This window comes from Panulirus ornatus, chromosome 2 (assembly GCF_036320965.1).
Source record: "Panulirus ornatus isolate Po-2019 chromosome 2, ASM3632096v1, whole genome shotgun sequence".
Classification (NCBI taxonomy): domain Eukaryota; kingdom Metazoa; phylum Arthropoda; class Malacostraca; order Decapoda; family Palinuridae; genus Panulirus; species Panulirus ornatus.
Genome location: NC_092225.1, coordinates 102,753,612 through 102,767,039, shown reverse-complemented (window position 1 = coordinate 102,767,039; position 13,428 = coordinate 102,753,612). Strand labels below are relative to the sequence as shown.

General features: G+C 40.3%; 1 protein-coding gene across 1 annotated transcript; it reads right to left on the bottom strand.

Annotated features, from left to right (window-relative positions):
• Positions 1–1,855: 1,855 nt before the first annotated feature.
• Positions 1,856–13,428, bottom strand: LOC139753153 (uncharacterized). Its single transcript, XM_071669330.1, has 7 exons — positions 13,276–13,428; positions 9,610–9,786; positions 6,622–6,875; positions 4,690–4,826; positions 3,915–4,121; positions 2,625–2,762; positions 1,856–2,405 (listed from the first exon to the last, which is right to left on the bottom strand). Exons 1-7 carry the CDS (start codon positions 13,291–13,293, stop codon positions 2,188–2,190), a joined length of 1,149 nt encoding a protein of 382 aa, XP_071525431.1. The 5' UTR covers positions 13,294–13,428; the 3' UTR covers positions 1,856–2,187.

Genomic DNA, 13,428 nt, shown 5'->3' with positions numbered 1-13,428 from the left:
TGATGACAGAGTGGCAGATATAGGGTGTTTGGGTCGAGGTGGTGTGCAAAGTGAGAGGGTTAGGGAAAATGATTTGGTAAACAGAGAAGAGGTAGTAAAAGCTTTGCGGAAGATGAAAGCCGGCAAGGCAGCAGGTTTGGATGGTATTGCAGTGGAATTTATTAAAAAAGGGGGTGACTGTATTGTTGACTGGTTGGTAAGGTTATTTAATGTATGTATGACTCATGGTGAGGTGCCTGAGGATTGGCGTAATGCGTGCATAGTGCCATTGTACAAAGGCAAAGGGGATAAGAGTGAGTGCTCAAATTACAGAGGTATAAGTTTGTTGAGTATTCCTGGTAAATTATATGGGAGGGTATTGATTGAGAGGATGAAGGCATGTACAGAGCAGCAGATTGGGGAAGAGCAGTGTGGTTTCAGAAGTGGTAGAGGATGTGTGGATCAGGTGTTTGCTTTGAAGAATGTATGTGAGAAATACTTAGAAAAGCAAATGGATTTGTATGTAGCATTTATGGATCTGGAGAAGGCATATGATAGAGTTGATAGAGATGCTCTGTGGAAGGTATTAAGAATATATGGTGTGGGAGGCAAGTTGTTAGAAGCAGTGAAAAGTTTTTATCGAGGATGTAAAGCATGTGTACGTGTAGGAAGAGAGGAAAGTGATTGGTTCTCAGTGAATGTAGGCTTGCGGCAGGGGTGTGTGATGTCTCCATGGTTGTTTAATTTGTTTATGGATGGGGTTGTTAGGGAGGTAAATGCAAGAGTCTTGGAAAGAGGGGCAAGTATGAAGTCTGTTGGGGATGAGAGAGCTTGGGAAGTGAGTCAGTTGTTGTTCGCTGATGATACAGCGCTGGTGGCGGATTCATGTGAGAAACTGCAGAAGCTGGTGACGGAGTTTGGTAAAGTGTGTGGAAGAAGAAAGTTAAGAGTAAATGTGAATAAGAGCAAGGTTATTAGGTACAGTAGGGTTGAGGGTCAAGTCAATTGGGAGGTGAGTTTGAATGGAGAAAAACTGGAGGAAGTGAAGTGTTTTAGATATCTGGGAGTGGATCTGTCAGCGGATGGAACCATGGAAGCGGAAGTGGATCATAGGGTGGGGGAGGGGGCGAAAATTTTGGGAGCCTTGAAAAATGTGTGGAAGTCGAGAACATTATCCCGGAAAGCAAAAATGGGTATGTTTGAAGGAATAGTAGTTCCAACAATGTTGTATGGTTGCGAGGCGTGGGCTATGGATAGAGTTGTGCGCAGGAGGATGGATGTGCTGGAAATGAGATGTTTGAGGACAATGTGTGGTGTGAGGTGGTTTGATCGAGTAAGTAACGTAAGGGTAAGAGAGATGTGTGGAAATAAAAAGAGCGTGGTTGAGAGAGCAGAAGAGGGTGTTTTGAAATGGTTTGGGCACATGGAGAGAATGAGTGAGGAAAGATTGACCAAGAGGATATATGTGTCGGAGGTGGAGGGAACGAGGAGAAGAGGGAGACCAAATTGGAGGTGGAAAGATGGAGTGAAAAGGATTTTGTGTGATCGGGGCCTGAACATGCAGGAGGGTGAAAGGAGGGCAAAGAATAGAGTGAATTGGAGCGATGTGGTATACAGGGGTTGACGTGCTGTCAGTGGATTGAATCAAGGCATGTGAAGCGTCCGGGGTAAACCAAGGAAAGCTGTGTAGGTATGTATATTTGCGTGTGTGGACGTGTGTATGTACATGTGTATGGGGGGGGTTGGGCCATTTCTTTCGTCTGTTTCCTTGCGCTACCTCGCAAACGCGGGAGACAGCGACAAAGTATAAAAAATTTAAAAAAAAAAAAAAAAAATATATATATATATATATATGCGAAATACGCGTGACGCCTTCCGAATTTAAGTAGTCCAAATGCCGTCAAAACAAGTCGCCCTTACGTACGTCAATTAATGGTTTCGTGCAATTCCCTCTGTCTCTCATTATCAGTCGTTAGTGAAAAACAAAGTACTGGCTCACATGGAAAGAATATGAGGAGAAAAAAATAAAATGCATGCATACTTAAGTAATGTTTACCTTTGTATCAGAAAAATGTTCATTAGCATGGAGTTCCTTTAAATATGAATGAAGAGTTGATCTACAAATGAAGAAGTTCAACATATACGGAAGACTGACCATTAGTTATTTCAGAACAAACATAAAATATCTTGGAACCATATATTGTTCTTTTAGGATATAGTCTTTGTCGCTGCATCCTCTCGCCTGCCCCTGGTCATCGAACCCTCAAACTTCCAGCGTTGGGCTTCCCTTAGGTCACATCGGAGCATCGCCAGTTTACTGGGGTTGGTCTGGCGATAGATGACACACCGACTCACGAAGCAGTCACAGATACCTCCCCGCTGAAGCTCCTCGTCTAGGAAGCGTAACAGAGCCTTGAATCCATCCCCTGAGTGAACGGAAGAGAAAGATAAATAACCATTTCATGATTTCCTTTGAAAAATATAAATATTGAATCTCGCCATTTACGCCAAAAAGGTCAAACGGTACAAAGCATAAAATTTGGTGTCTCTGCTGAAGAGTTTTCCCGTGCACTGGCTGGCAATTGTTTAAGGTTCTCTCTAAGTGAAATGCAATTATACATCACATAGGATACTAAATGGCTCACTTGTCGTCCTGTTCCTCAGTGCTGCGGCGTTCTTGATTGCCAGACGCGTGAAATGAAAGGACCTGAGCCCATACTTAGACGTCCAGTGCAGGTGATCCATGACTGAGGTGGCAAATCTCACTATGGCACGCACATCGCCTGGAAAATTAAGTGCGTATTTCACGTAATTTTATCATTTCACTTTTCCTTTTAAACCTAATTTCGTTTCCTGCCTTGACGAAGTAGCGTTAGGAACATAGTAAAGAATGGCCTCATTTACACACATCCAGTCTCTATGTATGTTGTTCGATATTATGGTTATCAACAGATAAAGGTCTTGAATCTAGAATCCATACCATACGTCAAACACAAAACATAAACATTATCATACTCTAGTGTGATGAAGCCAGAACCTACCATCAACAGCCAAGCCATACATACTACTCCAAGGTTTACTTTGACCATTCTCTATACACCCTGATTTAGCCTAGTGGCAGAGTGTCGCCCCCTAAGTACCACATCGATCCAATCCACTCTTCTTCAATGTAAGCTTCTTGACCTCTCGAACGTTCAGGTCACCACACCCTATTGTCTCCTTCATTCCAACCTCTCATCTCCTCAGTCTCCCTATCCCCTTTCTCCCTCTAGACACAGATCCCCTCAGTCAGTCTTTCTTCACTCATCCTCTCCGTATGCCCAAACCATTTCAAACATACCCTGGTTGGTCCTCTCGACCAGACTACGTTCACTAACACATCTATGAAAAGTAATTTCTGACACAACCAACCCATCTCAGTTCTAGCACATCCACCCTCTACCATTCCTCTACATTCAGAGCTCACCTTCGCATCTATATAACACAATGCGGGCCTTCAGATATAACCATATTTGCTATAAAGAAGTCACCTTTCCTTACACACGAGAACGTGAAAACGATAACTTCTTTTTCCCCCATATTCTTCATGATTCAGTGTATAACAAAAAAAATAAGGATACAATACACAGAACAATGTTGTATACATTACTAAACCATCCGTTTTATGAATGCAGTCTCTACCCATCATTACCCTTAATTAACTATTGATTATGGATCTCGCATGGGACAAAATATACAGTATTTCCTTCAAGGATACATCAAAGTTATCTAAATAAAAGGCAAGTCGTTAATAATACTTCAAAAAATTTTTACTCTCGTTTTAAGAGTAACAATGAAAATACTTTCTACCTAACAATTAAGTGAAGTCTTCAGCATATATTGCTACTACAATCGTGAACATAAAACAAAGATTGAATTATGGTTCTAATCCTTACGTTCTTCCCGCAAGAAATGCTTCTCAAGCGAGGAGCAGCCAACCATATTCCAAACATCGCGAGGGTATGAGTGTTGAGGCCTTAGTGCACCTGGCGTGATGTAGAAGATGGGTGACCCGCAGCTGCAACCTGTTGCAATATAGTCTTGCAGGCAGTGAGGGAGGGTTCTCAGGGGCACCAAACCAGGACACTCCTCCCACGAACGAACTGGAAAAGGTTTAGAAATGGCTAGGCTTCTGCTGGTGAGTAATCAATTAATCAAGTTGCTCGTGAAAACTATATGATGTAGAACCAATAATCTCCATTCCTAAGCTTCTGTTTTGTAAATATTATCTCGAAAGTATATCCATCTTTGAAACTGTTCACAATCTTTCCAGTGGATGAAATTTAAAGATATGGCACATATTACTTATCATTTACATCCACTAATCTATGTCAAAATTCATATGTCCATTTCCACAACATTACCAGCAATCATGAACAGCAGGTCTGGCAGGAGACAGCGCCCTGGTTCTCCTCGACATATGCTGATCTAAGGTTAAGGAAGTGTGAAGTCGAACGCAATGCTGCGAGAGCAACACAAACATATCATTCATTTTTGAATAACATTCACTTAATGAAATTGATAAGCTAATGAGAGACTACTTCAGCTATTCTCAACCTATAAGTGTCTCTAACGTCTGGAAATAGCTCTTCCATTTGTAAATACATCCTAGTTATTTCCTATCTCGCGGTCGCCATGACCACGAAGAGTTACAGAAGTCCTACATCTTACCGACGATCAGCGGATGGAGACTCAACAGAAGGCTGTGTCCGTCGTCTGTGTGTAGGACCAGATGGACAGCTGTTGGTCCACCCATAATCGTGACCCTAACGCAAGGTAGGGTGATGGCCTCCACCAGCTGCTCTAACCTGAAAGGCGTTCCCGATTTTAATTTTCCCGACAACGTTCAGAGGCATCACTAATCTACCGCTAACAATTATATATATATATATATATATATATATATATATATATATATATATATATATATATATATATATATATATATATATAATGAACGAATGGGGCCTTTGGTGTCTTTCCTAGCGCTACCTCGCACACATGAGGGGGGAGGGGGTTGTTATTCCATGTGTGGCGGGGTGGCGATGGGAATAAATAAAGGCAGACAGTATGAATTATGCACATGTGTATATATGTATATGTCTGTGTGTGTATATATATGTGTACATTGAGATGCATAGGTATGTATATTTGCGTGTGTGGACGTGTATGTATATACATGTGTATGAGGGCGGGTTGGGCCATTCTTTCGTCTGTTTCCTTGCGCTACCTCGCAAACGCGGGAGACAGCGACAAAGCAAAATAAAAAAAAATAAAAATAATATATATATATATATATATATATATATATATATATATATATATATACATATTACTTATTTATTTATTTTGTTTTGTCGCTGTCTCCCGCGTTAGCGAGGTAGCGCAAGGAAACAGACGAAAGAATGGCCCAACCCACCACATACACATGTATATACATACACGTCCACACACAGCACATATACATACCTATACATCTCAATGTATACTTATATATACACACACAGACATATACATATATACCAATGTACATAATTCATACTGTCTGCCTTTATTCATTCCCATCGCCACCCCGCCACACATGGAATAACAACACCCTCCCCCCTCATGTGTGCGAGGTAGCGCTAGGAAAAGACAACAAAGGCCCCATTCGTTCACACTCAGTCTCTAGCTGTCATGTAATAATGCACCGAAACCACAGCTCCCTTTCCACATCCAAGCCCCACAGAATTTTCCATGGTTTGCCCCAGACGCTTCACATGCCCTGGTTCAATCCATTGACAGCACGTCGACCCCGGTATACCACATCGTTCCAATTCACTTTATTCCTTGCACGCCTTTCACCCTCCTGCATGTTCAGGCCCCGATCAATCAAAATCTTTTTCACTCCATCTTTCCACCTCCAATTTGGTCTCCCACTTCTCGTTCCCTCCACCTCTGACACATATATCCTCTTGGTCAATCTTTCCTCACTCATTCTCTCCATATGACTAAACCATTTCAAAACACCCTCTTCTGCTCTCTTAACCACATTCTTTTTATTACCACACTTCTCTCTTACCCTTACATTACTTACTCGATCAAGCTACCTCACACCACATATTGTCCTCAAACATCTCATTTCCAGCACATCCACCCTCCTGCACACAACTCTATCCATAGCCCACGCCTCGCAACCATACTATATTGCTGGAACCACTATTCCTTCAAACATACCCATTTTTGCTTTCCGAGATAACGTTCTTGACTTCTACACATTCTTCAAGGCTCCCAGAATTTTCACCCCCTCCTCCACCCTATGATTCACTTCCGCTTCCATGGTTCCATCCGCTGCCAAATCCACTCCCAGATATCTAAAACACTTCACTTCCTCCAGTTTTATATATATATATATATATATATATATATATATATATATATATATATATATATATATATATATATATATATATATATATATATATATATATATACATATATATATATATATCCATAAACAAGTAAAAGATACCTCTGAAGTATATAGTTTTCATATTCTCTTTTGTATTTACCCATCGTGAGAAATGCTACAAATGAATGGATAAAAAAAAAGTTTAAAATGACCTTGTAAAGATTTGAGTGCGAAGCTCCAATGTCTTCAAGTTTCTCGTCCTGTTCCAAAATATTCCCCTCATACATTTCTTTCTAAACTTAGATTCCTTGTTTTTCTTGCTGCAGAACACTTTTTTCCTGTACCTATGCCTAATATTGGCCATCTTATTCTTATTCTTCTTGTGGAACATGTTCGCATCTGCCCTTTCCCGACTAGGCTTCCACACTTTATACTGTAAAGACTTCAAACGTAAGTCTGGAATTATCTGAAATAGAAAAATTTATTTCAAATGGTGACATGATCAACCGAATTAATCATTTTGAAAAAAACATTACAAATAAAGCAAATCTTTACATCATTATGCACTGATCTAGACAAGGTGTGTCATTGTCAAATTAATTCATCTACACTTCTTAATCTAACATGCTACTTATCGTGCTGTATGTTATCATTGACCTAATTTCATTAACGTGAGAGAGCTCATGTCATCACAGCCATCAAACGTATGGAAATCTGACTTTGCGAAACTGGGGTCCCCAACCCCGCAGACTACCGAGTGGTACGGCCGCTCACCTCCTTGTGGAGACAATGTCCAGACAAACATTTCTCAAATACACTACGCCTGTTTCAGAGAACCAGTGTCCAGTATGTTCAGATTAAATACTAATAAACCTGTTATTTCTATTCAAATGGCTGAAAAACGTTCCAGTTCATGCAGTCATAGTATCTATACTCAGCTTTAAAAAAAAATTCTATAGTTGTAGAAATAATGGAGAATCTCATACATAATACTTCTGATACAAATGAATTAGACTCATACATATGGGCTAAATATTCTCACACATGCTGGTTGGCCTACCCAGCTGTTCATCCTTTACTCCAACATTGGTAGATACATGGGTACCTGGCTTAGGCTACAGTGCGTATATATATATATATATATATATATATATATATATATATATATATATATATATATATATATATATATATATATATATATATATATATAAGTTTGTTGAGTATTCCTGGTAAATTATATGGGAGGGTATTGATTGAGAGGGTGAAGGCATGTACAGAGCATCAGATTGGGGAAGAGCAGTGCGGTTTCAGAAGTGGTAGAGGATGTGTGGATCAGGTGTTTGCTTTGAAAAATGTATGTGAGAAATACTTAGAAAAGCAAATGGATTTGTATGTAGCATTTATGGATCTGGAGAAGGCATATGATAGAGTTGATAGAGATGCTCTGTGGAAGGTATTAAGAATATATGGTGTGGGAGGCAAGTTGTTAGAAGCAGTGAAAAGTTTTTATCGAGGATGTAAGGCATGTGTACGTGTAGGAAGAGAGGAAAGTGATTGGTTCTCAGTGAATGTAGGTTTGCGGCAGGGGTGTGTGATGTCTCCATGGTTGTTTAATTTGTTTATGGAGAGGGTTGTTAGGGAGGTAAATGCAAGAGTCCTGGAAAGAGGGGCAAGTATGAAGTCTGTTGGGGATGAGAGAGCTTGGGAAGTGAGTCAGTTGTTGTTCGCTGATGATACAGCGCTGGTGGCTGATTCATGTGAGAAACTGCAGAAGCTGGTGACTGAGTTTGGTAAAGTGTGTGGAAGAAGAAAGTTAAGAGTAAATGTGAATAAGAGCAAGGTTATTAGGTACAGTAGGGTTGAGGGTCAAGTCAATTGGGAGGTGAGTTTGAATGGAGAAAAACTGGAGGAAGTGAAGTGTTTTAGATATCTGGGAGTGGATCTGTCAGCGGATGGAACCATGGAAGCGGAAGTGGATCATAGGGTGGGGGAGGGGGCGAAAATTTTGGGAGCCTTGAAAAATGTGTGGAAGTCGAGAACATTATCTCGGAAAGCAAAAATGGGTATGTTTGAAGGAATAGTGGTTCCAACAATGTTGTATGGTTGCGAGGCGTGGGCTATGGATAGAGTTGTGCGCAGGAGGATGGATGTGCTGGAAATGAGATGTTTGAGGACAATGTGTGGTGTGAGGTGGTTTGATCGAGTAAGTAACGTAAGGGTAAGAGAGATGTGTGGAAATAAAAAGAGCGTGGTTGAGAGAGCAGAAGAGGGTGTTTTGAAATGGTTTGGGCACATGGAGAGAATGAGTGAGGAAAGATTGACCAAGAGGATATATGTGTCGGAGGTGGAGGGAACGAGGAGAAGAGGGAGACCAAATTGGAGGTGGAAAGATGGAGTGAAAAAGATTTTGTGTGATCGGGGCCTGAACATGCAGGAGGGTGAAAGGAGGGCAAGGAATAGAGTGAATTGGAGCGATGTGGTATACAGGGGTTGACGTGCTGTCAGTGGAGTGAATCAAGGCATGTGAAGCGTCTGGGGTAAACCATGGAAAGCTGTGTAGGTATGTATATTTGCGTGTGTATGTACATGTGTATGGGGGGGGGTTGGGCCATTTCTTTCGTCTGTTTCCTTGCGCTACCTCGCAAACGCGGGAGACAGCGACAAAGTATAAAAAAAAAAAAAAAAAAAAAAAAAATATATATATATATATATATATATATATATATGTGTGTGTGTGTGTGTGTGTGTGTGTGTGTGTGTGTATAAACCGGAAGACCCATATAGAAGGAACTCCTGGGGTTAGAACTAAGTAGCATATAGTATACATGAGATGGCCTTGAACTGGGTATTTATTGAGTTACCCGTGCCGTCTGCGCGATCACAAACCAAAGATATTAAGATATTCTAACCTTCGTCAGCAGGTTCTCCACCTCACATTTCACACCAGTGTAAAACTCTCTCCCCACAACATACAAATTACAATCGTACGTCACATCCTTAGAAACGGTGAAAATGTCTTCATACTTAACAAATAACACACCATAAGTTACCATGAGGTGCATTCTGTAAGAATATGCCAAGTTTCCAAGAGAATTAAAGTTTAAGTAGCAACAATACTGAGCATAACTCTAAAGTTTTTGTCTTATGATTTGACGTTGAGTTCGCGGGCCAGCGGGTTACCAGGTGGTCACACTTACCTTCAGGTTGCTCCAGATGGAGGCCTCCCACGGCTCCAGGATAAGGTCGAAGTCAACTCTCGCGTCGCCAGCCAGGATGTCAGTCGGGTTGTTATGGAGTCGAATGCGAGCTCCTCTCAGGCTGCCTTCTTCCTCCTGCAGGCGGTGACCCAGTTCCTCCACGAACATACACACCAGCTACCATGTCAAGTAAAGTCAGCATCAACTATTAACATTATTACTTTAACAGACTCTATCTATCCAGACACAGTCGCACTCACAGATAGGCTGATTTCACTTTCCTAATCCAAACCTATATTGCACCACGACTAAAGAGCCTATGTGTATAGGAAACTGATTTAAAATTCAAAAACTGTGAACCGTAACCTGATCAAAATAGATTTTTCTTTACTTATGCTGGACATAAATGAGACACATTATTATTCAAAGACACTTCCTCCGAAGTTCGCAAATACTTTTCCCTGTGTCTTCTTTTTCCTTTTTTATCAACTTCTTTATATTTCATTTAAGACCCAGCCATGATGTCCTGTACTTTCTGCAAACAGACGCTCGCACATCACACTTTATGACCAATGGTACCGACAGGTGGACGTGGCCAGATGCCTGAGTGCTGCAGAAGCCCGATAAAGATAAATGGGACTCCTTCGGCGGGAAGATAAGGTAAAAGACCCAGGAATTGATCAGGTGGGGGGGGGGGGGATTATGAGCTCGCCAAGATAATGATGAGAAACTTAAACAAATGAGTTAGTAAGACCATTACTAAACCTTATAAAACATAGCGCTTTTGAATAATTTGTATGTTAAATAATATCAATTATATTAGCTAAATTCTCATATAATCAGGCGTTGCGCACAAGTTTGTCATAAGACCGATATATGGAATGAAAATAAGTGTATAACATTTGACAACAAAGAATAAATGTTCGATGAAACAAATTTGTATGCTATTGATGTTATCATAATAATATATCTTAATCATAAAAATATATCGTTATCATGAAAATTTATCGTTATCATAAGAGAATATATCGCTATCATAAGAGAATATATCGCTATCATAAGAGAATATATCGTTATCATAAGAGAATATATCGTTATCATAAGAAAATATATCATTATCATAAGAGAATATATCATTATCATAAGAGAATATAACGTCATCATAAGAAAATAATCGCTATCATAAAATATATCGTTATCATAAGAAAATATATCATCATAGGGTGGATGTGCTGGAAATGAGATGTTTGAGGACAATATGTGGTGTGAGGTGGTTTGATCGAGTAAGTAATGTAAGGGCAAGAGAGATGTGTGGAAATAAAAAGAGCGTGGTTGAGAAAGCAGAAGAGGGTGTTTTGAAATGGTTTGGGCACATGGAGAGAATGAGTAAGGAAAGATTGACCAAGAGGATATATGTGTCGGAGGTGGAGGGAACGAGGAGAAGTGGGAGACCAAATTAGAGGTGGAAAGATGGAGTGAAAAAGATTTTGAGTGATCGGGGCCTGAACATGCAGGAAGGTGAAAGGCGGGCAAGGAATAGAGTGAATTGGATCGATGTGGTATACCAGGGTCGACGTGCTGTCAATGGATTGAATCAGGGCATGTGAAGCGTCTGGGGTAAACCATGGAAAGTTCTGTGGGGCCTGGATGTGGAAAGGGAGCTGTGGTTTCGGGCATTATTGCATGACAGCTAGAGACTGAGTGTGAACGAATGGGGCCTTTGTTGTCTTTTCCTAGCGCTACCTCGCACACATGAGGGGGGAGGGGGATGTTAATCCATGTGTGGCGAGGTTGCGATGGGAATGAATAAAGGCAGACAGTGTGAATTGTGTGCATGTGTATATAAGTATGTGTCTGTGTGTGTATATATATGTGTACATTGAGATGTATGGGTATGTATATTTGCGTGTTTGGACGTGTATGTATATACATGTGTATGGGGGTGGGTTGGACCATTTCTTTCGTCTGTTTCCTTGCGCTACCTCGCAAACGCGGGAGACAGCGACAAAGCAAAATAAAAAAAAATAGATTTATGTCAGGGTTTCAGGAAGGTGGTGCCAAGGACACTGTCGTTTCATTGGTTCCTTATGTAAATCAATGAAACATACATTTCCGGTATACACATATGCACATTTATTGTTCTCTTTCGACAGATTGAAATGGATACACTGATTGTAAGAAAAAGATATCAATAATAATACTAAGTACGTTTACTGTTTACAGTATAGCAAGGGGGGAGGTGCCCATCGTCCCTTTGAGACCCAACCCTCCTCCTATAAGCCCTAAATGTCACCTGTTTATCTTGTTGGCCAAGATGATGGTTAGTGATATCAGTGAGACCCTCCCCACTCCATGATAGGAGATCAGTGAGGAAATTAAGAATCAAGTCAGTGAGAAAGTGTAACGTCCCAGAATATAAGCAATTTCTAACAAATTCTATTAGCTTTTTCCTATTTAATAAGAATTGTGACTTAAATCTTGAACTATGTGGTGTTTTTTCTAGTCGTGTGAACATATAAATACTTAGTGGAAATGATAAAAGAGGAGGAGAGAAAGAATAAGGGGAAAGCTTTTTGTGTGCTACGTGCTAAATTGAGCACTCAGCATCGTGCTCCGTCACCACAGATCTTGGCCGTCACCGACTCTCTGAGGTTTTAGCCAGTTTTACCACCGACAAAAACTATTGCTGGTGCGGTCCTTGGTGAAACTAGACTTGACCAGGGTACCTGGTATATCAATACACCTTTGAGTAAAGCGGTATGACATCGTATACCATGTAAGTACACACGTTTCCTGTCAACACAGTAAGTACAGAATGATCTACCCTGCCAGACGTACAATTATATAGAGAAATTCATACTTAACAAAATTTATGTAGTATAACATTAACATATTTAGTATAAAGTCATTACTAAAGTGATTAGGATGGGTTCATCATCAGCAAAAAAAAAAATGGCCATCGTTTCCTCACAGAACACTACGATGACATCCATAAACAAAAAACAAAAAAAGAACCCGCGATATGATTCATGTGATCCATCCTTACAATCACAGACGTTGTGGATGTTCACTCTGGGTTAGTTGCTTGATATTCTATAAAAAAGGAAAAGATTACAAGAAATTTTATCACATTTTGATTTTCATCTTTAAGCAAGATACAGGGTAAACTGTGCCAGGTTAAGCTATGCTGTGTGGTTAGCTAGGTTGTACCAGGTTATGGTCAGTTTGATTGGATTGTTTTAATAACAGAATTCCACGTCACAAACAGCCGGTTAGGGCTGACCTTTACACCTTCCTGCATCAACCAAAGCTTTCAGTACATACAAGGGCAGTATAGTAGCATTACTGATGAAATGATCATTAAATTCGATTAAGTGTGGTAACAGAATGTACAACAATACCTTGAAAGCAATTGTTGATACTAGGTTAAATATTACCGTTCACAAGAACATACCAACTATAAAATTTCCATGCAATACATGTCGTTCAGTTTATCAAGAGAGAGAGAAAGCCACGTTGATTAACTAATTGATCACCACGCAATAATAATCATCAAAACATGACACTCTCCTGTTTAAAACAAACAAAAACTGAGTTATCCTAGATTTGATAAGGCCGAAATTTACAATTCTTGGTTTTATTATTCTCATTTCACTGCTAACTTACCTGCTTAGTGAGGAACATGACTGTCTTGTAGGAAGTAAACTGTATAGTTCGTAGAAAATGGTGGAGTTCCTTCTCACAGCCAGCGATCACACCAGTCACAGAGGCGTGTTAATGTCTGCCCTCGTCTGGTCCGGTGTGGTAACGTGTACTATA

Coding starts and splice junctions, on each gene's coding strand:
- LOC139753153 (XM_071669330.1), bottom strand. Junction 6,876..9,609: donor CCATCTGGAGCAACCTGAAG/GTAAGTGTGACC, acceptor TTTCTATTTCAG/ATAATTCCAGACTTACGTTT. Junction 2,763..3,914: donor GCATTTCTTGCGGGAAGAAC/GTAAGGATTAGA, acceptor TTAATTTTCCAG/GCGATGTGCGTGCCATAGTG.